The sequence below is a fragment of the Chrysochloris asiatica genome, unplaced genomic scaffold, assembly GCF_000296735.1.
Source record: "Chrysochloris asiatica unplaced genomic scaffold, ChrAsi1.0 scaffold00215, whole genome shotgun sequence".
Classification (NCBI taxonomy): Eukaryota; Metazoa; Chordata; class Mammalia; order Afrosoricida; family Chrysochloridae; genus Chrysochloris; species Chrysochloris asiatica.
The window spans coordinates 1,654,115-1,676,521 of record NW_006408733.1 but is presented as its reverse complement, the minus strand read 5'-3'; the positions used below and the strand labels follow the sequence as shown (position 1 = coordinate 1,676,521).

The 22,407-nt window shown below is 46.3% G+C and overlaps 1 protein-coding gene across 1 annotated transcript in view; it reads right to left on the bottom strand.

Moving 5' to 3' along the window:
- FSTL4 (follistatin-like 4) overlaps positions 1-22,407 on the bottom strand; it is a 676,535-nt gene that overhangs the window by 311,943 nt on the left and 342,185 nt on the right. Inside the window, exon 4 of the mRNA XM_006872911.1 lies at positions 10,987-11,216. Within this exon, the coding sequence (XP_006872973.1) occupies positions 10,987-11,216 (230 nt within the window). The remainder of the gene's footprint in view (positions 1-10,986; positions 11,217-22,407) is intronic.

Here is a 22,407-nt window from a genome sequence, read left to right as displayed (position 1 = left end):
TCTCATACTTCGGACATATTATCAGGAGGGACCAGTCTCTGGAGAAGGATATCATGTTTGGTAAGGTGGAGGGTCAGAGAAAAAGTGGAAGACCCCCAATGAGATGGATTGGCCAAGTGACAGCATCAATGGACTCATGTGTGGCAACAATGGTGAGGCTGGCCCAGGATCGGGCAGTGTTTCTGTTTCATTCTGCTGTGCATAAGGTCGCTGAGTCGGTACTGATTCAAAGGCACCTAACAACAACATTAGGTAGTGGTGTGGTGCTTTAGGTTAAGCATTGGATTTCTAACTAGTCAGTGGTTAGAAAAGTTAGAGATTCAAACTCAACAGCCGTTACAACAAAATCCTATACAGGGTCGCTATGAGTCAAAACTAGCTTGATATAGCACATAACAACAAGGCTCAGTTGTAGAATTCTGAAACAACCCTATGGATCACAGTCATAGGGGTGGTAGAGGACCAGGCAGTGTTTATTCCATGTGTGTGGCATCACCATGAGCAGCTAACAACAACAACAAGGAAAACAAGTAACCAGAGGTCGCTCTCAGGTCAGCTATAAAGAGCAATGCATAAATGAGGCCTCCATGCTTGTGATAGGTGCACAGAGTTCATGGTATTTCCTTATTTTAATTACTTGCAAGCAAAGTGACTTTATTCTTCTCGTTTAGAGAAGCTTTTTGAAGAAACTTTTCTCTCTGATTACCTTCAGTAATGAATGATCAAAAATGCATCAAAGCAGAAGTGAACACAACCAGGTTGAGAAGTAGAGGGCAAGGCCTGTATCTGTATAGCACTCTTGAGCAGGATTATCCAAACCTGGTAGCTATTACAAAGCTCTGTCTTCCCTCATTAGCTATGGCAATACTCAGTTCTGGTCCTGCCTCCCCTGTGGTACAAATCCACACACATTAAGGAGCTGGGGCCCCAGGATACTGCTGTAGGACTAGGTCTCAGCTTGGTTCTCCGGGCTGAGAACTCAAATCTACAGCCCTGTGGCTTGGTGGGTGTGGTCATGAGCCTACTCTGTGGGCCAGAGTTAACCATGAAGACATCCTGGTGATGGAGATGAGCCATTACCAGCTCTCTTCCTGGGCATTGGATGGGTCTGCTCCCAGAAGCTCCTGATGGCTTTTACTTAATTTGGCACAGTGTTCTGATCGTCCAAATTGGGCTACTGCCTCCTTATCCAGAAAAGCAGGCAGAAAGACTGGGCACTCCTACTAATGGCAAGGGCTGGGATGTGGTGAGGGGGTGTAGGGTGGGGAACCAAGGACAGGATGATCCCAGGCCTCTGCTCAAACTCTGTACCTGCTGATCCTCTCAGACACTTTTGGTGTCTCAGAGTGACCTGAAAGGAGTCCCCATTTACAAAAGAGCATGGCAGTCCTTCACTTGAGTCTGTTAGTAAACAGAAAATACTCTCAGGCAGAATCAACATATTTGAGTTGCGGCTGGTCTGACAGCAGCTGAGCTTGTCACACAGAGAATTAGATAAACTGCTTGAGCACAGAGATTCAATATGTGGTGTCATTTAGCGACTGCTACATGGGGGCCTTGATCTTAATTGAAGGCACAATAGGGGAGAACCTTAAAGAAGTCCCAAATCAACTTCTTCTCGCTCTAGTAATTAAACGTCAGACTCCTGGTGATCATTTGAAGCCTCACACATGCTGGGCGTGGGCTCCACTGAAATAGTGCGCGTCAGCCTGACTGAGTCAAGGGCTCCCCTGCCCTCCACGAGGGCCTTCCTCAGTGGGTACAGAAGCCTTTGTCCCCTTTTGTCCCTTCCCTCACATTCCCTTTACACTGTCTATGACCCCCACTCCTCTCCGCCCCAACACAGAAATGCGAACATCTCCTTTGATATGTCATTTCAGCCTGCTCTTGGTAGAAGTTCTGATGCACCTTGGTCAGGTTGGCTCACACAGGGAATCCCCCGGGCCCTGCAGCATTGCCTCTGGTGAAGAATGAATGTAGAGAGGCTTGTTTATGAGCTCCTGGACAGATGACCGATTCCAGCCTGTGCACAGCCTACACAAGCTTCCTGGGGGGGGTGATATAGTGGGAGGCCCTCTCAAGGCTTTGTCTCTGTGGATGCGATGGGATAATTAGAAGGACTCCAATGGCCCATTAGGGCTGGACATGGGTGATCTGCTCCCCTGGGCCTTTGACTTCCTGTTCGCCTCCTCTCCCCTGCTACTCCCTCTGTTTCAGAGAGCCCGTCTTCCCTATTGATCCCCAAGTACACTAGACCTGTTCTCACCTTGCTAGTCCTTCTGCCTGGAATGCTCTTCTCCCAGAGATTCCAATGCCTCACTCCCTAGCCTCCTAACAATCTCTTTCAAAGTCTTTGTTCAAATGTCACTGCTCACCTTAGAAGCTCTTGCTGTGTACCCTCAGTGCCTGGAATAAGTACACCTAGTCTCTGACTTAGGATGGGGCTCCGTTCTGCTGATTGTCATAAGTCCATTCTAACTTAAGTCGAATACCTTATTAATAATTTCCCTCCTAATCTCATTGCCTTTTATCATCAGTATCTTCATAAATGACACTGTCACTGGTGGTTGACAACCTTACATATTATGGCATCAGAAAATCACATGCTACAGCATTGTATGTAGTTGTATGTATGTTGTGGGGAAAAAAAAAGAGGGTGTGATTCATCATAACTCTTGTATATTGTATGTTGGGGACTACCTCTACCTGCCTCATCCCATTACCACTGACTTGATTCTGACTTATAGTAGCTCTATAGGTCGGGGTAAGGAGCTCTGGTAGCATACTGCTTACGAATCGAGCTGCGAACTGCAAGGTCAGCAGTTCGAAACTACCAACTGTTCCACAGGAGAAAGATGAGGCTTTCTGCTCTTGTAAAGATTTATAGCCTCGGAAACCCTGTTCAGGGTCACTATGAGTCAGAACCAACTCCACGGCAATAAACAATAACATAGGTTGGGGTAGAACTGTTCCATAGGCTTTCAGAGACTGGAAATTCTAATGGGAGCAGAAAGCCTCATTTTTCTCCCATGGAGCAGCTGATAGGTTTGAACCATAGTTTGATACTTAACCCACTGTACCACCAAGGATCTGACCTGATTCATGTTGATGCTGTTGTTGTTCAGTACTGTTGAGTTAGTTCCGACTCATAGCAGCCCTGTATAGGGTTTTTATGGAGAAGCTGCTGACTTTCTAGCTAGTAGTCCAGCGCTCACCATACAGCACCACACCATGAATCCTACCTGACTTATGGTGGTGGTGGTGGTAAAGCCATGGAATTGGTTCTGACTCATAGTGATCCTGAATAGGATTTCTGAGGCTGTAAATCTTTACAGGAGCAGAAAGCCTCATCTTTCTCTAGCAGAGCGGCTGGGAGATTCAAACTGCTGACCTTGAGGTTAGCAGCCCAACTCATAACCCACATCACTACCAGAGCTTCTTATGGGTATATTTATTTACTGGATGAATGGATACAAGGGGAGTGCCTAAATCAAAGTTACATCTTAGAAAGCTCATTCTTGAAGCTCATTTGAAGTTTGACGAGGAGCTAGGAGAACAGCTAGGAGGCCATAGGGGTTGCCCAGGTAAGAGATAACAACGGAATGAACACATGTGGTGGTTAAGAGGTATAGAATCCAGAAATGGTATGGGAGTAAACTTGGAGGATTTTAAAGGGGATGATCAGCTATAGATAGGGAGGAAGCAATGAGAGCCCCATTTCTTGCTGGTGAGGCTGAGGTCTGAGGAAGCTGCTAAGGAAGGGCGCAGAGTGGAAGGAGCTGGGAGAAGGGGAGTTCACTTTGGACACACTGAAGCTGAGGTGTGGGTGGGGCCCTGAGGGAGGGTGTTGTCTGTGTAGGCAGTCAGGTTGGAGCTGACAGAAAGAGTGAAGCAGAAGGCGGTGCTGAAGATAAGGAGAGGGCGTCAGGAAACAATGTGGGATACTTAGAGGCTGTAACTTGTTTCTATGAGTGAAATCAATGCAGTGCCAGACTTTCTCAGCTCAATAACTTATTAGCAATTTTTAATTACTAGAATGTAATTAATTCATTCAAAGTGCGGCAGCTCTGTGAAGCACACCACACATGCTGAACTGATAACATTCTTCACATTTGCAGGGTACTAACACCAAGGCAGTTTCTTGCATAAAACCTAGAGGAAATATCCAAGGAACACATGTGTTTGTTTCTAAGTCGTGTTTCTTGATTCTGGGAGCAGATACTACAATTAGGACAGCTGAGCTCTGAGGGACACTGTGCTGGGGGTTGTTAGTGACTTTTCAGTTCAGTCATTCTCCAGTTGTTTGATTGATGCTTGCACAAACCTCGGGGGAGGCTCCAAAGCTGGAGACACAGTTCATAGTCTCATTTGTCCTTGAGACTTTGGCTCTGGCAGTCCAAAAGTGATGGCTCTGGAGTAGGGGTGCTGCAGACACTAAAGCCCAATTCTAGCAGGGACTCACTTTCCATTGCTTGTCACCCCATGAGGTCATTCTGGCATAAGACTTGGCACCCAGGCGATATGCAATAACTGATTGTACACCTGGACATATCGATACAAGGTTGTGCCCTCCTTTGTGGAGTACACAAAGGGAGCTAGGGAACTCTGGACAGAAATGTGGGTGTTCTAGGAGTAGGTGAACAGTTTAAAAATTAGGAAAGGAAGTTTGCAAGCTAGTGGAACAGCATCTAGAAGGCAGACTAGGTCACAGGAGGGCTTGTCCCCAGAGACTCTGCTTGCTTTGGCTACTTATGGTCATCTTCTAGGCTGCCCAAGTCCCCTACCCTTCCTTTACTGGGAGAGACTGATTTTCTGATGTTCAGAGGCCCTGTGAGTTGGGGATGTCTGAGCCAGTTTTACTTAGAGACACTACCTGCCAGTTCACTCCAGCATCGGGGCTTGGGGGCTTTCCTATTGGCCATGGAAGCCTACTGGGGGAGAAGGGTGAATTGATAGCATCTGCTGTGAACACGGCACATCAGGGCCTGATTAAAAACAGGCACAAGCTGTGGGAACTTTCAAAGGGCCAACTACAGTGGCAGAGCCTTCCCAGGCTGGGCCCTGCCTGCATGCCTCTGAGCAGCCAAATGAGAAAGTTGGGCTAGCTCTTACACTTCAGTTCAGACTCTCTAGCTTGGCATTTCAGGTCTGTTTCCATCTTGCTCTCAGCCATCTTTCTGTATTTATCCCCTGCTCTACCTTTTCTCTCCCTAGATCTGAATTTTAATTACTAGTCTTCCCTGGGACTAGAGACACTTCATGTCTGGACACTCTCCTCATCCTCTTGACCTGGCCAAGTCTCACTCTCCATTCAAGGTCCCCTGGAAAGTCTCCTGTCCTCCAGCATGTTCTCTGAACATCCCTTTCTGTTCTTGTGGGGAGTAACCACTCCCTTAGATTCAGTGGACATCTCCTGAGAGCCTCTCACACATTCTAGAAAGTTCTTCTAGAACATGAATCACTGGTGCTTGGCTCTCATCTTGCTTCTCTACCAACTCACTGGGTGAACTTGGCTGACTCATTATATTTCTTTTCAGAAAGCAACTGGAGAAGGTGACTCTATTACATTTGACCATTGGGAACTCAACTTCTAGTTATTCATCAAATAAATATGGAGGATGGACAACTTCCCTCTCTTTTCCCTTTCACAAGCACACCCACCATCACTGACCTCTTAGCATCTACACATCACTCTCAATTAGGCCCTCTTGCATCTGGCCCTGGAAGTTGCCCGGAGATTTACAACAACATCAACATCATCCTGAATGTTTTTGATATTGTTTATGGAAGAGCATTCACTCAACCAAAAAATATGTGTGACCATCACGTTGATTCCAACCCAGAGTGACCTCACATGTTTCAGCATAGAACTGCACCCCACGGGGCTTGTAATCTTATGGCAGCAGATCCCCAGGCCTTTCACTTCTGGGTAGGCTCAAATCTCTGCCTTTCTGGTTACTGTTCATATCAATCATTGACACCCCCCAGAAACTCACTATGTGCTCATAAAATACCGATGACATCACTACATCAGGTAGGTGGTCACAGAGGTTAAATTCCTTATGCAAGGAGGCATAGCATGGGCATCTGGCTGACTCCTAAGCCAATGCCTAGAATCATTGGGCCACATGGCCCTCATCAGCCTCACAGCATCCCTCAGGTCAGCAACTCCTTGCACAGGGACCCACTTCAAATAGACCTACTTCTCACTATCTCACTAACCAGCAGTTCACGTTGAGGTCAGCTTGGAAAAACACTGCAGGTGGCTCCTCCTGGGGCTATGACCTGGCAGAGAGCATTCTCCATAAACCACCCTAAATGATATACCCAAGGCCCCGTCCATGGATGGCTTGGGTGATAGTTGAATAACATGAGGTCACAGACAGGCAGGATGAGGCCTGGTGAGGAACTGGATGTGCCAGGGAGGTAATGGGGGGGAGGGGAAGAGGCTGTGGGGCTAGGGCAGACAGGCCAAGCAGGGTCCATCCCAACAGCGGGCAGCAGGAGGTGGTGGGCAACACCTGACACGGGCTCCAAGGTGAGGGGTGGGAAGGGGCCAGTCATGCCACTGACATCCAGAGATGTAGGGGATGTTGATGCACAGTGAGGTGACAAGGTGTGTGGGATTGGCTATGAATTGACACTGTGTGCGTATGTGCTGGGCAGTAAAGTGACAGTATGTCTAGGGGTTTGGGGTGAGCCGATACCAGCAGTGACAATGGGGCACAGCTTCATGCTGATTTCACTTACAGCCTGGTCTTTGATAAGTCAGCAGTGAGTGAGTGGCGTTATCTGCCCGGTGGAGTCTCACAAGTCTAGGGAAGCAGAGTCACTTGCTGAGCTGAGCACTAGACTAGACTGACACATCTGGGGACAGGAGTAGCACTTCCTGGCAGGGCAGACACAGCTTGTAGGAATGAAGACATGCCTAGAGATGTGGAACTTAATTTGCATTCCAAAAGCAATAAAACTCAAAGTAACAAAAGTAGCAGTAAAATAATAAGAGAAGGGAGCAAGGGAGTGAAAAAAGAGAGAGATCTTTGGGAGCCTGAGCTATGACTTTAGTTCATTTGAAACAAAAACGTACCATTATTCCTGTTCAGTAACACTGAAGAAAACAAGATTCCACAGTGAAACAGTTACTATTGTTATTGAGTGCCGTCGAATCGGTTCTGGCTCATAGCAACCCTGTATAGAGTTTCTGAGGAATGACTAGTGAGTTTGAACTACCAACCTTATGATTCAAATGACCTTGTGGTCCAGTGCTTATCCTACAGCGCCACAATATGGAAATTATTTCCTTTGATTCCATTAGCTTGGTAACACCTCCCCAGCACCACATTCAGGCTGAGGAACTTAAGGGTGGGTTTAAAAGTGAACCTTTAACAGGTTTTTCTCTTCCATAATTTCATGGTTTGTTTGGAAGACTGCCCAACTATGACATTGTATCATCTGGTGTGATACAGCCCTGGCAAAGGGAGTGATTACTGAAAGGCAAGTCATTTTATTGAACAGTGTAGGAGATAAAGCGTGAACTCAAAACCAAGTCTGAAAAAGAATTTTAAAGTGCCACCTAGTACACAAATAGGAGCACTCTGAATAAGCTAACTTTTCAAAACACCAGTTCCTTGAGAAGCTAAAACAGCTGTGAAACTTTAGGTATTCTCTGGTGGCATTTGGCATTGAGAAAAAAATCAGACATTAAATTAAGGGTTTGGCCCTAAGAAGAAGAGAGTGATCCCTTCATGTCTGGACTATTAGTAAGTGAGATTCTGTTTGTAACTCTGGGAAGCCTGGGAACAAAGTGGCAACTGGGAGCTGAAGCAATGCTTTCAGTTTTGCTTTGATTTTCAAGACCCAACGATCCCCTAAACAATGTTATATTTCATTCTGCATTAACAAGGAATCCTATTGCAAGTGCAACAAGAATGTGAAGCCAGAGGTTTTCCTGTAAATGGGACCGAGTGCTTTAACCATTTTGCCAACAGGGCTCCTAAGTGGGCATTAGAATGCTGCCTCTTTGTTTCTGTGAGTGTCAGAGGTGTGCCCCTCAGCCCCATCCCAAGCTCTGGGAGATCCATCCCCACTTGAGCCTAGGAGCTCTGGCTACAGACTGTGAGTTCCAAACAATTCACTAGCTCCCCTCGCTCAATACTCCAGCCCCGTCATGACTGTCCTAATATTGACTTGGACAGATAAAGGCACAGGGAATGAGGTCATAACTTCTCTTTGTAAAGTCTGATAGGAAAAGAGAACGGATGAGGAATGATTTTAGAATTTCTGTGTGTATGGAATCAAAGGTGTTTTCAGATTCCTATACCAATAACTCCCCAGAAACTTGAGACAAATGACAAATTGTTATCAATGGAACTCAAGATGGTATTCAATATTCTGCTGTTGGCTCAGGGTGAAGGTGCAGGGACTGTTCCAAGAACCCCATCTCTCAGAGCCTCTGTTGGTTTGTTTTCAACCCTCCTGCTTTCTGTATGGGTCATGAGAAGGGGAGATGTGTTCATTCCTAAGGGCTGGCTTGCCTTCCAGTTCCTATTCATAGTGAGCAGGTCTTTACTGGTCATACTCCACAGATGCTAGATAGGGAGGCCCTGCCTCCCATCCTGCCTGCCTACTTGCCAGGGACTGAAGCTGTCCTCAGCATGGAACAGGGAAAACTTCTCCATGTGGTCCTGATTCAGAGGCCAGGGCAGCCCTGGGCCTTGTGGACATCTCTGGGACACCATCACAGACCAGCACACAGCCACTTCCTCATCCACTCTCCATCTACCATTAAATCTTGGATCTTATTATGTTCCCCAGAGTCTCTTCAAATCTTCTGGGCTGAGGCCTGGTTTCTGCCTCTATGTTCCCTTTGCAATTTGTGTGTCTCTCTGTTCTAAGGCGGGATCTGACTAAGTAATGATGAAAGGTATCATTAATACCAAGCACTACAGTATGCCAGGCTTTGTGCTAAGTGGGGTTTATATAGCATCTCATTTAATCATTGTCCCATATTACAGTCCAGAGACGTAGAGTGATTTGCTCAAGGTGACAAAGTTAGAAAGTGGCAGAACCAGGATGCAAAGCTAGGTCTCTCTGACCCAAGATCAGGGGTGCTCTCATACTGTTCTCCTCTGCAAAGAGATCTTTGAGGGAGCAAGCAGTTTCCACCATGCTGAATGGATGAGAATGCAAAAAATCTATGAAAAATTCAATGACTCTGAAGGATTCGTTGGATCAATCCAATCAGTATTAGGTAGAACGGTGCCCTCATCTCCAATGCCCCGGTTGATGCTCTCCAGTGCTCCCCCACCCACCCCATCATTGCTTGCTGTGGTAGGCTCTGTGTGGGGGTAGTTTTTGCCTCCTGTGAAATGGGAAATGCTTTTTGAATAACTGATGGTGATAGGGAGGTTGTGCACACTCTGATGCCGAAATGAAAACCTTTAGAAAGATGCAATTTGGCAGATATTGGAAAGCAGAGAATGGAACACCAGTCTATAAAACTCAACACGGCCAATAAAGCTGGAGCAACTGGTCAAGTGTTTTAGTGCTTGCCACTGCCTACACTCCACAGCCACGCGCTGGGCAGCAACTCCAGATCTGCCAGGGAAATGTTTCTTGGGCTCATTTTGGCCTCATTTCCATAATGCGCCTCATGATTTCTGAAGCACCTCCATATTCATGTCATAAGCAGAGTTGTGAAAGTGTCTGAGATTATTCCCATCATGGGATAAACACGACTTGCCTGCACCCTGCCTGCTCTAGGCACCTGAGCTGTCAAGGCAGGGAAAAGGAGTGTATTATGTGGGTGCAGGTGGTCAAAGGCCTGTGTTCCATCATCACAGCTGTGATCACCCTGATTTGCAAGCATCACAACTGTCTTAACCCCTGTGCAGATGCAATGCCTGTTAGTGAGGCTGGAGCATTGGACCTTCCCTCCTAGCACCCAGGCCCTTCACAATTCTGACTGCTCAAAAGTCAGTTGCTATCCAAATCCGGGTATCTGGTGGGCCTTTATCCCACACCTTCTCTTCTCCTCCCTGCCCCACCCTAAAGCAGGTCTCTGATCTTGTGTATCCCCAGCTGGGGTCTCCAATTCCAAGTGCCCTTAGCTCAGTCTACACGGACCTGTCCCATCAGCCCACATGCCGCATCTGCATTCCACGTACACAGTACCTTCCCTATTCCATTTACTCATCTCCTCCATTATTCACCTGTGGTCATTTTATTTCAGGATCATAAATATTTCTACAGATGGCAGTGCCGACCATTAATTGAGGCCATGTCACCTCGGGACTTTGTATTCTAACTGTCGTGTCTTCAAGCATCTGCAAGTCACTGAGCACAATCTTGGTGCAAGGCATGATGCAAAATGCTGAGACTATCTCAGTGAACCTACAGGGGTGCTCCTGTGGCTGTTACAATCCAGTGGGAGCAGACACTGCCTTCCTATGACTCAACCCCAGCACAAAGCCTGGTCCTTTGAGCCCCAATCCATGGACATGCTCTGATGTGGACAGGTCAGGTATGGAAATAGATCCATGAAACCAGGGTTTTATTCCCTGCTGTGCTAAAACCCTTGTGTGCCAGTGTCCAGCTGGCCATATTCTATGCACAGAATCTGATTCATTGGACTGTGTGCAGAGGGCTAAGTGTGTTCCCCATCACCACCTTGCAAGGGCTCTCCCACCATGAGAAACCGAGCAAGACCTTGCTGTCTGGTTTCTAATGAAAGTGTGTTCTGCACCAGCCAGGGTTTAGTTTCACCTCCTTAGATTCTGTTCTCCAAGGGGCTCTCTCTAAGGGCGGGGAAATTTTGGGAGATGGGATGCAAACAGACAAGCGTTCATAATGAAACATCCATCTTCATCTCTGTCTAGGCTCTGTAAGCATTTAACTTGTAGACTCAGCACCCAGGGCACTGGTCAAAAGGTCATGAAGATCCATCACAAAACCCAAAAGCAGAGAAGCAAGGAACTATCTTCCTACCTTTAAGGAAGCAATCCTTGCTGTGGACAATGACAATTTTCTTCTTCAACAGACATGCGGCCCGGTGGAGCTCACAGTGGTTCTCATAAAACTGCCCATTAGAGCCACACACGGGCATGTAGCTGGGCCTGCACCCATCCAGACACTGACATTCTGGCTCCCCAGTCTCTCTGTTGAGCACACACCGACTCCCGCGGCTGCAGAGCTTCTTCCCACACGAGGTTGGCAGCCTGCCACGGAACCCTGTCAGGCACAGAAAAACAGGGGGTCAACTAGTAGCACTGGACGGCGGGTGGGAAGTTAGGGGCTGCCTTGGTGGCTCTTTCAAATAGTGACCCTGCAAGAACTCCACTTGCCTGTTAGGCCAAGGCTAACTGCTAATGGGGGTCTTGGGGTGCCCCTCAGAGCCCCTGATGTTAAGTACAGGTTTCGAGGCTGGCTGATTTAAGCCTTGTCCATCCATCCTGATAACATTTTTGATAAAATTGTGGATCTTTCTTTGACTTGCTTTTCTTGCTGCCAGTTGGAAAATGAAAGTATCAGACATTCTGTGCTCACAAAGAGGTGCCTGATGCTGGAGGACAAAGCCCGCTACCAGCATTCCCAGGTCCCGGAACAACCTCTTGGATTGAAAGTCTATTGAAATCAATCTGTAAGACTTTGTACAAAGTGGGTGCCTTCCTCCGTTCTTTTCCTTCAAATGTTCACTGCATGATGGTTTGGGGCCAGGCTGTGTGCCAGGTGTTAGAGGCCCCAATGATGAACAAGCCGGGCTTCCCCCTCTCTCTGGTTTCCCCCTTCTGTGTACACACATACAGATACAACTCTGATCAGAGACAGAATGCAACCAGGACCAAGAAGGAGGGCCAAAGAGCTGGGGGAGCCAAAGAGCCATGTTTTGCAGAAGTAAATGGAGGGCTTCATGGAGGTGGCAACACATCAAAGCACCTTGCAGACTGAGAGGAGGATGGCTTCCCAGAGACACAAAGGGCCCGAGGCCAGGCTCCCATACCTGCACATTCTGATGTGAGCAGGTGCTTTACACAAGGGCAGGGGGTGTGTTGTGGGGAGGTACGATACTGGTGTCTTAGCGAGCATGTAGAGGCATACTGATCTGATGTTATAGGCATTGGGGAACCATTGCAGAGTCTAGAAGGAGGTGTGGAATAGTAGTACCCTAAGTGTTCAAGATAGGCTGGATGTTGGGGTACGGGAGGTGGGCAGCTAAGGCAGGGAACCAGGGGTTCCCTATTACTGTGGGGGAAAATGGTTCTCTGCAACACTGACCTGCAGCTGTTCCCTTTTTAACACAATGCTGTAGCCAAGGGCAAAGGCAGAAGGTCTGGACAGAGCAGGGCCAGGTTACTTTGGGTCTCATAACTGGGATGTCACTTGCTGTCTCCCACTCCTGTACCCAGCACATACCTACAATGACATCAGGCAGTGACTTTCAGATCTCACCCACCAGAGGGCAGCACTACTGCTAGTGGGGGTCATTAGTGGGAAAAGCTCACTGTCAAGGAGTTGATTCTGACTCCTGGCCACCCCATATTGTTTTTGTTGTTGTTAAGTGCCATCGCGTCGATTCCAACCCATAAGGGCCCTGCATAGGGTTTCCAAGGAGCAGATGGTGAGCTTGAATCACCAACCTTACAGTTGCTTTGCAGTCTGATACATTAACCCACAGCACCACACCAGAATTCTATATAGGACACAGTAAAACTGCTCCTTAGAGTTTCTGAGACTGTAAATTCTTACAGGAAGAGACAGCCTTATCTTTCTCTTGCAGAATGGCTGGTTGGTTTGAACCACTGAGCATGCAGTTAGCAGCCAACACTTAACCTGCAGCGCCACCAGGGCATCTTCACTTCTGGAAGGCAATGCTTAGATGAAGGACTAGACAGGCATCCATAACACTTTATTATAACATTCCAGAAAACTAGGCTTATGCCAATGTGGCCTTTATGGCAACTAATGAAAGATGAGAATTACAAATGAATTATCAAAAAACAAATCATTAAAATGCGGGTGCAGATCTTATGGCCATAGAACTTTTTGCTTTAAGTTTTAATGAAATCTTCTTCAAAAAGCTCAGCAAGGCAAAATGACTCTGGCAGTGAGGACTGAACTTTTAGCCCCGGCTACTACCCCATAGGATTAAAATTTCTAAGGAAAAAAATTCCTTGTGTGTGTGTGTGTGTTTGGATAAGTCTGCTTTTCATCATGATAGATTTGAAAGGGAAAAAAAATCAGTTGTCGTCAGATTAACTGCTTGATTCAATAACTCATTTAAATTCCTGTAGCCTTGGCAAGCTAAGAAATATTGACTTTTTCTGGAATCATAATAAACTAGAAGGTCAAAATATCTCTGAGCTGTGTAGGAAGTGTGGCTCCTAAGCACGTGTGTGACTCTCCTTTATCCACTTCACTAATTGTTCGCTTGTCACTGTGAAGGCTCGGTGGCATGCTCGGTGGCACCGGATGGTTCTTCTGCAGAACTCCTGTCACAACTGACACAGGACTGAAGGTCTGGGCCTTGGGAGACTCTGGGTGGGAGGCCCTGCCCCCACAGTGTTTCTGGCTGTTCTGCTGGGGAATGTTGGATTAGCAGATTATTTTGGTGACTGGGATATGGGTTACCCCGGAAACTGCTGTCAGCTCCTAGAAGAAACTAACATCTCTCTCAAAATATCAGCCTTTGTTTCTTGTGAAGGCAGGGCCAGAACACAAAGCATTGTCTCTGGATCACTATTTTAATACATTTCCCTGGGCTGATTGGAAGCATACCTACTGATGGCACCAGTTTGAAGAACCAGAGCCTGTGTCTGAATGGCTGGTCTCTCTGCTCCTGCCTCCTGGGCTTTCTCTTCACTATCCCTGCAGCACTCACCTCCTCCCACTTGCCCTTGGGGGTCTAGTTCCTGTGGGACAGTTCCCTCTGGAGTCCCTGCTCTGGGATTCTCTGCCTCTGGGCTGGCTCTGACCTCTGGATGCTCCACAGGTATTGGTCTTTTGTCCTCATAGGCCCACCTTGCTGAATAAGCTAGCCCATTCCAATACTCTCAGGTGTAAAGAAACACACTCATTTAATAACCTGATCTCCTCAGCCCTGATTTAACGCCACTCTTCCAGCCCCAGGGTAGAGACTGGGATGGGGAAGGTTGTGGGAGTTCTGTGAAGAGCAGTATGTCCCCCTACTTCTATGAGGGCAGGAGGAGACAAATGTCCACAAATACGAGGCTCCTAGGGTCCAGGTAATGAAAGCTAGCTCAGTGGACAGTAGGAGTAGCCACTCGACTTGACCCTTCTTCTAAAACACCTGCATGACCAGCTTTTAGCCAGCAACATTGCAGACAATACTTGATGTGCCCACATTGGATTAGTTTACTTGTGTGCTGAGGGTCAGTACTAGTAAAATAACCATGCCAATCTGTGTTTGTCAAAGTTGTCAAGAAAGCTAGGGTTTTCTCTGAGGTCGAAATTGAATTTGGGCACATTGTTAGTTCTTAATTATTTGAAATGAAGACAAAAGTAATTAAGTAACTGAGGCCACCCTGCCCTGCCCAGGGGTACTGCCAGGGCACTGGGGCATCAGGATCTCATCCACAGCAACAGAGATCTTGACCACAGAGTGGGCCCCTCATTAAAGAAGCCCTTGCTACCACTTCTTCCTTGTTATTAAAATACAACAAATCCTCCACTCCTCTCAGGATGATGATAAAATGGTGATGGAGAAGGCAACCAAGTGAGACTACCAGTAACTGCTGACAGTATTTATGAGGACGACCATGGTGCATGAAAAAGATATAATGTACTTAATTTAGAGTCATGAAGAAAGCCGTTTACCTAGGTTAAAAACCGATCATCTCGACACATAAGCTGCTTTTCAACACTAATTAAATTCACTGAACATGGTCAGAACTGGGAATTGTCCCATTAAAGTTATGGTGCCAAGAGAAACGAGTCCATTTGTACTAGTCAGTGTCAAAGACTCCCAGTGCAATTCAAGAGAGGACTCTCCATATGAACGCACAGGCCCGGGGTTGCCATAAACTCAGAGCTTCGGAAACGCAGTCAGCTAAGCAATGATGGAATTCAGCTTGATTGCCCCCAGAGGAGGGCGCTAGAGGAGGCTGAGTCCCATCCCAACACAGCCAGAGAAAGAAGAATGGGCAACCCCGTTCACATTCCCACTTTGGGATGCTACTGCTGCACATGTGCAGCATTTCTGTGTTTGAGAGCATGTTTTCAGCATGGTAACTGAGCAGAACCCTGCTCTCCCTTCCGCAGTCCTGAGAGGTCCCACTCCAGACCTCCATCAGGGGAACCTACTAAACCTTTCTCTTGCAGGTCCCAGGTCTCCCAGAAAAGGCTCTGGGGCTGAATTCTCACTACCTGGCCCCACTTCACTAAAGTCACAGTGAGATGAAGGCCTGGCTTTAAGGAAGCTGCAGACCCTGCAGCAAGCCCAGGAAAGCATGGCCTGGGATGTGGAAGACCAAGGGCGCAAAAGTGCACAGTCCTTTGCTCTGCTGGCCTCATCTGCCACCTGCCATGTGTCCCAGCCTGTTATAGCAGTTGCCTCCAGCTTCTGCTGACAGAGTCACTTGCATAAGAAATGACAGCTCACCCGTCAATGCATTGATGCACATTTGATTATATACTTTACTATCTGTAGCTCTTGCCTTGTACCATGGTTGGGATTCTTGAAGACTTTGGGCTGAGGGCTTGCCTGTATGCAAGTGTCCTGCATGTATACGAGTGAGCGTATATTCTTAGATACGTCCAAGGTGGTCCTGGTTACTTTGCTCCTCGTTGGAGCCACAGAGATTCTGTTCAATTTCTGTTCCCTCATTACAGAGACACTCGAGTGCCTTGGATCAGGCTGCAGAATTCGAATCTGTGTCAATGTCAGGCAGAGACTCTGCTCTCTAACCTTATGTCGTTTCCAAGCCCCAGCTGAAATGTGTGATAACAATGGGGCACTTCAGGAATGCTGGCCTGCTAGGTCTCCATCCATCTACTGACCCAACAACTATTAGTTGAGCATCTATGATGAGCTAGACTACAGTCTCATTGCTGGGACACAAGGGCAGAGCACTCACATCACAATGTGAGAAAGACACACAGTATACAGACCATGAGTTAAACTGGAGAAATGTCACTTGTGGACAGTGCTAGAAGGAAATACATGGGGTACTACCATGGGGGGCACTTTGGCTTTGGCGGTCAGGGAAGTCTCCTGGAGGAGGTGGCAGTTGACCCGAGATCTGAATGTAAGAAGGGCTGAGTTACAGGAAGGGAGGACCGAGTAGCCTAAATACCCAAGAACCTACCTCTACTGATGAGACACAGCACAGAAAGAGGCCTGGCCATGAAGCCCTCCTCTGAAACAACCTCATTTGGCAGTGAGCTGTGATGTAGATGCAAAGATGTCCTCTGGTTCCCTAGAATCCCTCAAAACTGAGCATTGGAGGGAGGTCTCATCACCCCAAATTCCCTCCTGGCTGAAACTTACCCATCCTGAAACAATCCTCTGTGGCTAGAGAGGTCTTGGCACTGCTTAGAGCTGCTGGGGGGCAGGAGAGCAATCTTCCCTGGGCTCTCACACAGGCGACCCTCGGGGTCCCCTGAGAGCTGGGGCTGCCCAGTCTGCCTCAACTTTGTGAAGAGTCATTCACATTCAAGTATTGGGAGAAGAACCTAGAATTCTTCCCGGAAAGATGTGTATTCTTAACACACAGCCAGGGAGGGTAATGCTTCAGGAAACTGCTAATAACGGAGATGTCATGCCAAATACTTAGAATACAGGACTTTATCTAATCCTCATTGAATTCTCAGAATAGCCCTGTGTTCCAAGCCTCTCTTGGGATCAGTTGTGGACTGAATAAATGACCGTTTTACAGAGTAGGAAATGAGAGTCCAAATATAACGCCTATGGTCAGACAACCAGCAGGTAGTAGAGCATAGATCTGATCCAATCTCACTCCAATTCCTTCACATTTGAAATAATTGGTTCAGCTGGTGATATGGGCCTGTCTCAAGGAAATGATGCTGGGGTCCAGATTTGCACAGTTAGCTTTTCTGGCATCAGAATACATCCAAACATCAACAGCCTTGGCCTGTGGGATATCTGCTACTCATACACCTGGTGGACATTCAGGGAAGCTCTAGGTTCTGCCCTGCAGCTTGGAGGCCTTATTTAGGAATTTCTCGATGGGCTGGAGGTATAACTGCTCTGACTGATGGTCAGAGTCCACTCTTTGTCATGCATGGACACTATCATGAATTGAACTAAGCGCTCCCCTTCTTGGAATTCTAACCATTGTATCACTGTGGATGTAATGTACATTTTTGGAAATAGGGATTTCTTTGTTATGTTAATTAGATCATACCTGACTAGGGTGGGTTTGAAATCTAATTACGCCTGAATTATAGAAAGAAGAGATCATATGCAGATACACACACACCCACACACAGGAAAAACACACACCATGTGCTAATCCTCTATAAACCAAGGGACACCTGAAACTATCTACAAGGAAAAAATTGGCCCGGGTTTAGACTTTTAGCCTCCAGAACAGTGAGGAAATAAATTTCTGTTCTTTAAAGTCACCTGTCTTAGTTCTCTAGTGCTGCCATCACAGCAACACCACAAGTGGATGACTTTAACAACCAGAAATGCATTCTCTCACACTTTAGAAGGGTAGAAGTTGAAATTCAGCATGCCAGCTCTAGGGAAGGCTTTCTCTTTGTCGGCTCTGGGGAAAGGTCCTTGTCTCCTTTCAGCATCTGTAGACCCAGCATTCCTTGGAGATCTCTATAATCTTGGCATCAACCTTCCCTCGGATCTAGGAGTTTCACAGGGCAGGTATCCCAAGTCCAAAAGATGCACTCCACCCCTGGTTCTTCTATCTTTATAGTTGTTGTTAAGTGCCATTGAGTAGGTTCTGACCCATAGGATTTCTGAGGAGCAGCTTGTGAGCTTGAACTGCTGACCTTGCAGTTCAAACAACTTTGCAGTCCAGCGCATTCACTCACAGTGCCACACTAGGTTGTAGCAATTCCCTTTTTCTCCTCTTATCTCTTGCAAGATAACAAGTGTTGCATGCCATACCCTGGGGAGACTCCAGTACATCGGATCAGGGTCATGGTGGCACAAACAACATCTTGCCCTTAATCCTTTTATTGGTTTATCATATCAGCTCACATCATGGGGGATCATCACAGAACTGCCAAATCACTGACAATCATGGTCCAACAAAGCTGACACACATTTTTTGGGGGACACAATTCAGTTCATGACACAACTCATTTATGGTATGAGAGGGCTTCACAAAGTTCATGGAAAAACTATGTTTTCTTTCGATTCCGTTTTTCCATAAACTTTTTAAAGCGCCCCCACCTCCTTGTATTTCTACACTAGGTAACTTAAACAGAACCCGCTCAGCATCTTCCTACCTCATAGCAATGCTTCTCAGCATCAGCATCTGCCGGCTCCCCACTCAACCCCATTTCCCTGAAACTGGACAGTTGACTGCTGGGCAGGTACTATGTGCTCCCATTGATCATGAGTGCTTTTCAAACTCAACCACCAAACACAGCCTGTAAGCCAGGGTTGTTATGTGCTTCAGGAGAGCAGAAGTCTGGATCATCTTTGAAAGACTTGAGCAAATTCTCAGGACCCAAACCTTAACAGCAACATACAGTTAGTTACCCATCTCCAAATGGCCAGTTACCTTGTCATATATATTGTTCACAGATCCTAAACTGAGGTCTGACAAATTGGCTTTGGAATAAACCACTAAGTCAAAGTCAGAAATGCCTGGAATGTGGAGGGAAAAGAAAGAGATTTAATCTGTCAGGGGGCTGCTGAATCCTGCCTGAAGAATTTGTATCTAATAACTTGGTACCAAACAAAGCACAAAATAGCTTTCTCTATGTTGGGGCAGGGTTTTGGAGGTGATTATTTCCAGTTGCAGATGAAGAGCAAACACCATACACATATGTCAAAGTATTACTTAAAAAAACACACAAAAACTTGACATGATTTTTATAGAAATGCAACATAGCTGTGTTCAACTCATTAATGAGGGAACCAGCAAGAGGGGAGCTGGGTCAAAGGGAAATTCCAGGTATTAGGTAGGCAATGGAGAGAGCTCATTGGGATGAGATGGTGAGGCTAGATATTCAACTGGTTAATGATCTATGAGGCAAGAAAACCTTAACCTTTAAGGTTATCTATTTTACTAGAAGAAATAATATGCATCTTTACTGGAAACAAATCTACAAGTTAACATGTAACTTCACAGTCTGAGCATTTAATCAACAGTAAATAGCACGTCTAACAAAGATGTAACCTTCTAGCCTGGATAAATACAAAATGATGGTGTAATATGACACTGGATGCATTATCCCTTTGCTCATTCCCAAGTTTTGAATAATTTTCTTAATACCACCAAGATACCTATAGTGACAGACACCAAATATTACATCTTAACTTCTGTCTGGAGCCCACCTTCCTCCAAAGCCCTCAGCTTCACAGGGAGAATCTTAGGGAGGGATCAGAGGACCAAACCACGTTGTTCAGTTTCACTGACACAAAAAAGAACTCTCACCTGGGACAGGCAGCTGGTGAAGCAAGAGAGACCAAGCTAGGGTCAGGCCTGTGCAAGGGCTAAGGGACCCACACAGCTCCACCATAGTGAATGCTCCTCTGTGGTGAGTGCTCCACCAGAGAACTCAGGAAGCACTCCATGAGCCCCAGCTGGGTTTCATGATAACACATTGGCAAGAACTAAGGTATCCATCCACCAAGTCCTCTACTCTCTTGCTGCTTGTAAGCTATGTGATCAGGCAATTCTCTATCCTTTTTTCTTATTTTAAAATGAGGATAACAGTGGTCTGCCCCTTGCAGGCTTGTTCTAAGACTTAAAATGAGATAACTCACGCAACAAGCAGGCCACATTGTTGTTAAATGCCATCTAAATGCCATCGACTCGGTTCTGACTTGTAGCAACCCTGTATAGTGTTTCCAAGGAGTGGCTGGTGGACCTTGTAGTTCAAACTGACTTTGTGGTCCAGCGCATTATCCTGCAGTGCCACACCAAGCAAGCCAATTCAGGCATTCTGAAGGAGTGAAAGGTTGAATAATTGGACCAAAAATGAAAGAAGCAACTTGATTTTGAAAATTCAAGTGCACCAAAGTGTAAGCTCATTACAGCCTTCAGGAGACTAGGCTAAATGAAAATGTGACCATATTCACAGTGAAAAGGACTGACTGGTATAAAAAGGAAGACTCAAAAAGCTGTGTACCTCAAAATTTCCCCCAGGAAATTTGCTTCCCTTGCAATTTTCCTTGCATCAATTGTTAGCTTGACTCAAGAAAACTTTTCCCAGTTTTGGGGGATTGTGCAATCATACAATCTTAGGGTAAAGAGACTTGAACTGGCCCACTCCTAACCTCTGCAGGCCCCACTCAGCACTGAAAGGTGATGTCAAGTGGCTGGCACCAAGAGCCCTGACCTACCAGGGGATCCCAGAGCTCAATTTCCAAGGCACCCTCTGTGCATGTCCTGGTGTAGCACTAATTGGAAAAGTCTCTGGCCCACTTAACCACAGTTCTGCTTGTTCTCTTCCTTCTGGGAGTTCTTTGCAGTGTCTCTGTCATCCCTTCTTCTCCTCTAAATTGTATGACAGTGAAATTCCTGACTTCCTGTTTCTAGAGCTTTCTCCTTGAGGCCTCCCACAGGCATATCTCACCTAATTGAGTTGCTGGGATTCTAGTCTGAAGCTTTCTCTTACTGTTTGTCTGCACTCAGAACTTCCCACCATAAAAATAAGGATCTCCTGCTCTTTTGGTACCTGAGACAGAACAGTAGCACCTAGGGCAGGGGCTTCAGCTACCTGACTTCAAAGTCTCTCATAGCTCCAGAGTGTGGGGTGGTCTCTGGTTTCCAAGCAAGGATCAACTCCTACTTATGTTTAGAGCTCAATTCAGGGGCTGAGACAGAGCTTGCTGCAGAAAATACCAGGTGAAAGATTAAATGAATCTGCACGGACCCAAGAAGATGACTTGATAGATCAGAGATTTGAGTAGTCATAAACCAGCGCTTTAAAAGAAATTGGCCTGGTGACAAATTGGGGGAATGGAAAGATTGTGCACAAAGCAGTCAAATGGAAGACTAGAGATCTGGATTCTGTTCTTGGTTCTATCAAGGGCAGTCTCTTCCACCATCATTAGTCCCTTAAGGTTGAAAACAATGATCTCATATCTGTGAATTTAGGATGTGTTTTAACTTGGGTGTCTGTTGGCGATAATAAAACTAGAATAGATCCGCCTTTTTCTTTTTACCTCTACTTTCCCTATCAAGTTATCTCAACTGGCTTTTGAAGGGTTATTTCTGAGACCTTCTTCGGAACAAAAGCTGTATAAAAATGTGAAGCACAATAAGATTTTTGCCCTTGGGAGAGCTTCTCTTACAAAATGGTGTTATTTTAGCACACTTCCTCCAATATATTCCTATCCCCGAATTCCTTTTCTTTGCTTAAACTTCTCCAGCTTGCATCTGTCTTTTTCTTTGTCACCGATCCCTGATTTTATCACCTGTTACCAAGCTCCCCGTCACTTTGGCTCCTCGACCTCCTCTGTCTTTGAGCTGTAGGAGCCAGATGCAACTCTCTCTGTGGGTTTTCACTCTCTTGATGATACCCCATTAAGTGAGTTCTTTCCTGCTTCTCCACCAACTAATAATGCAAAGTCAGGACACCTCAGCCTGCCTCCAATTGTTTCAAGGATTATGGTGGAAACACTCTGCATGAGCCATGGTGATACCTCGAGAGTTATGAGGAAACAAAGGATGCTAAATTCTTCTAGGGTTCCTTACCTGTTGTACAAGCATCGTACCATGCCAATCACTTGCTATAGATGGGCCTCACAAGCAGAGAAAATAACATGCTCTTCTTCACTGTACTTTAAAAGTAAACAATGGAATTCAGTTCTTAAAACACCTAAAATTGTTGTTGTTGATAAGTGCTGTTGAGTCAGTTCTGACTCATAGCAACTCCATATAGGGTTTCCAAGGAGCAGTTGGTGGGTTTGAGCTGCTGATCTTGTAGTTCACAGAACAGTGCTGATCCGACAGGTGTCCAAGATATCTAATTATTATTTTCCAATCTGAAGGAATTCCAGTTCTTCTCTCAAAGATCTGCCCTGTTCTCTAATAGGATTATCAGCTGTAAAAATATGTTGTAGGTGCCATAGAGTCAGTACCGACTCATAGTGACCTTATGCAGAGCAGAACGAAACACTGCCCGATCCTGGGCCAACCTCACTATTGTTGCCATGCTTGAGTCCATCCATGCTGCTACTTCGCCATTCCATCTCATTGGGGGTCTTCCTTTTTTTTCTCTGACCCTCCA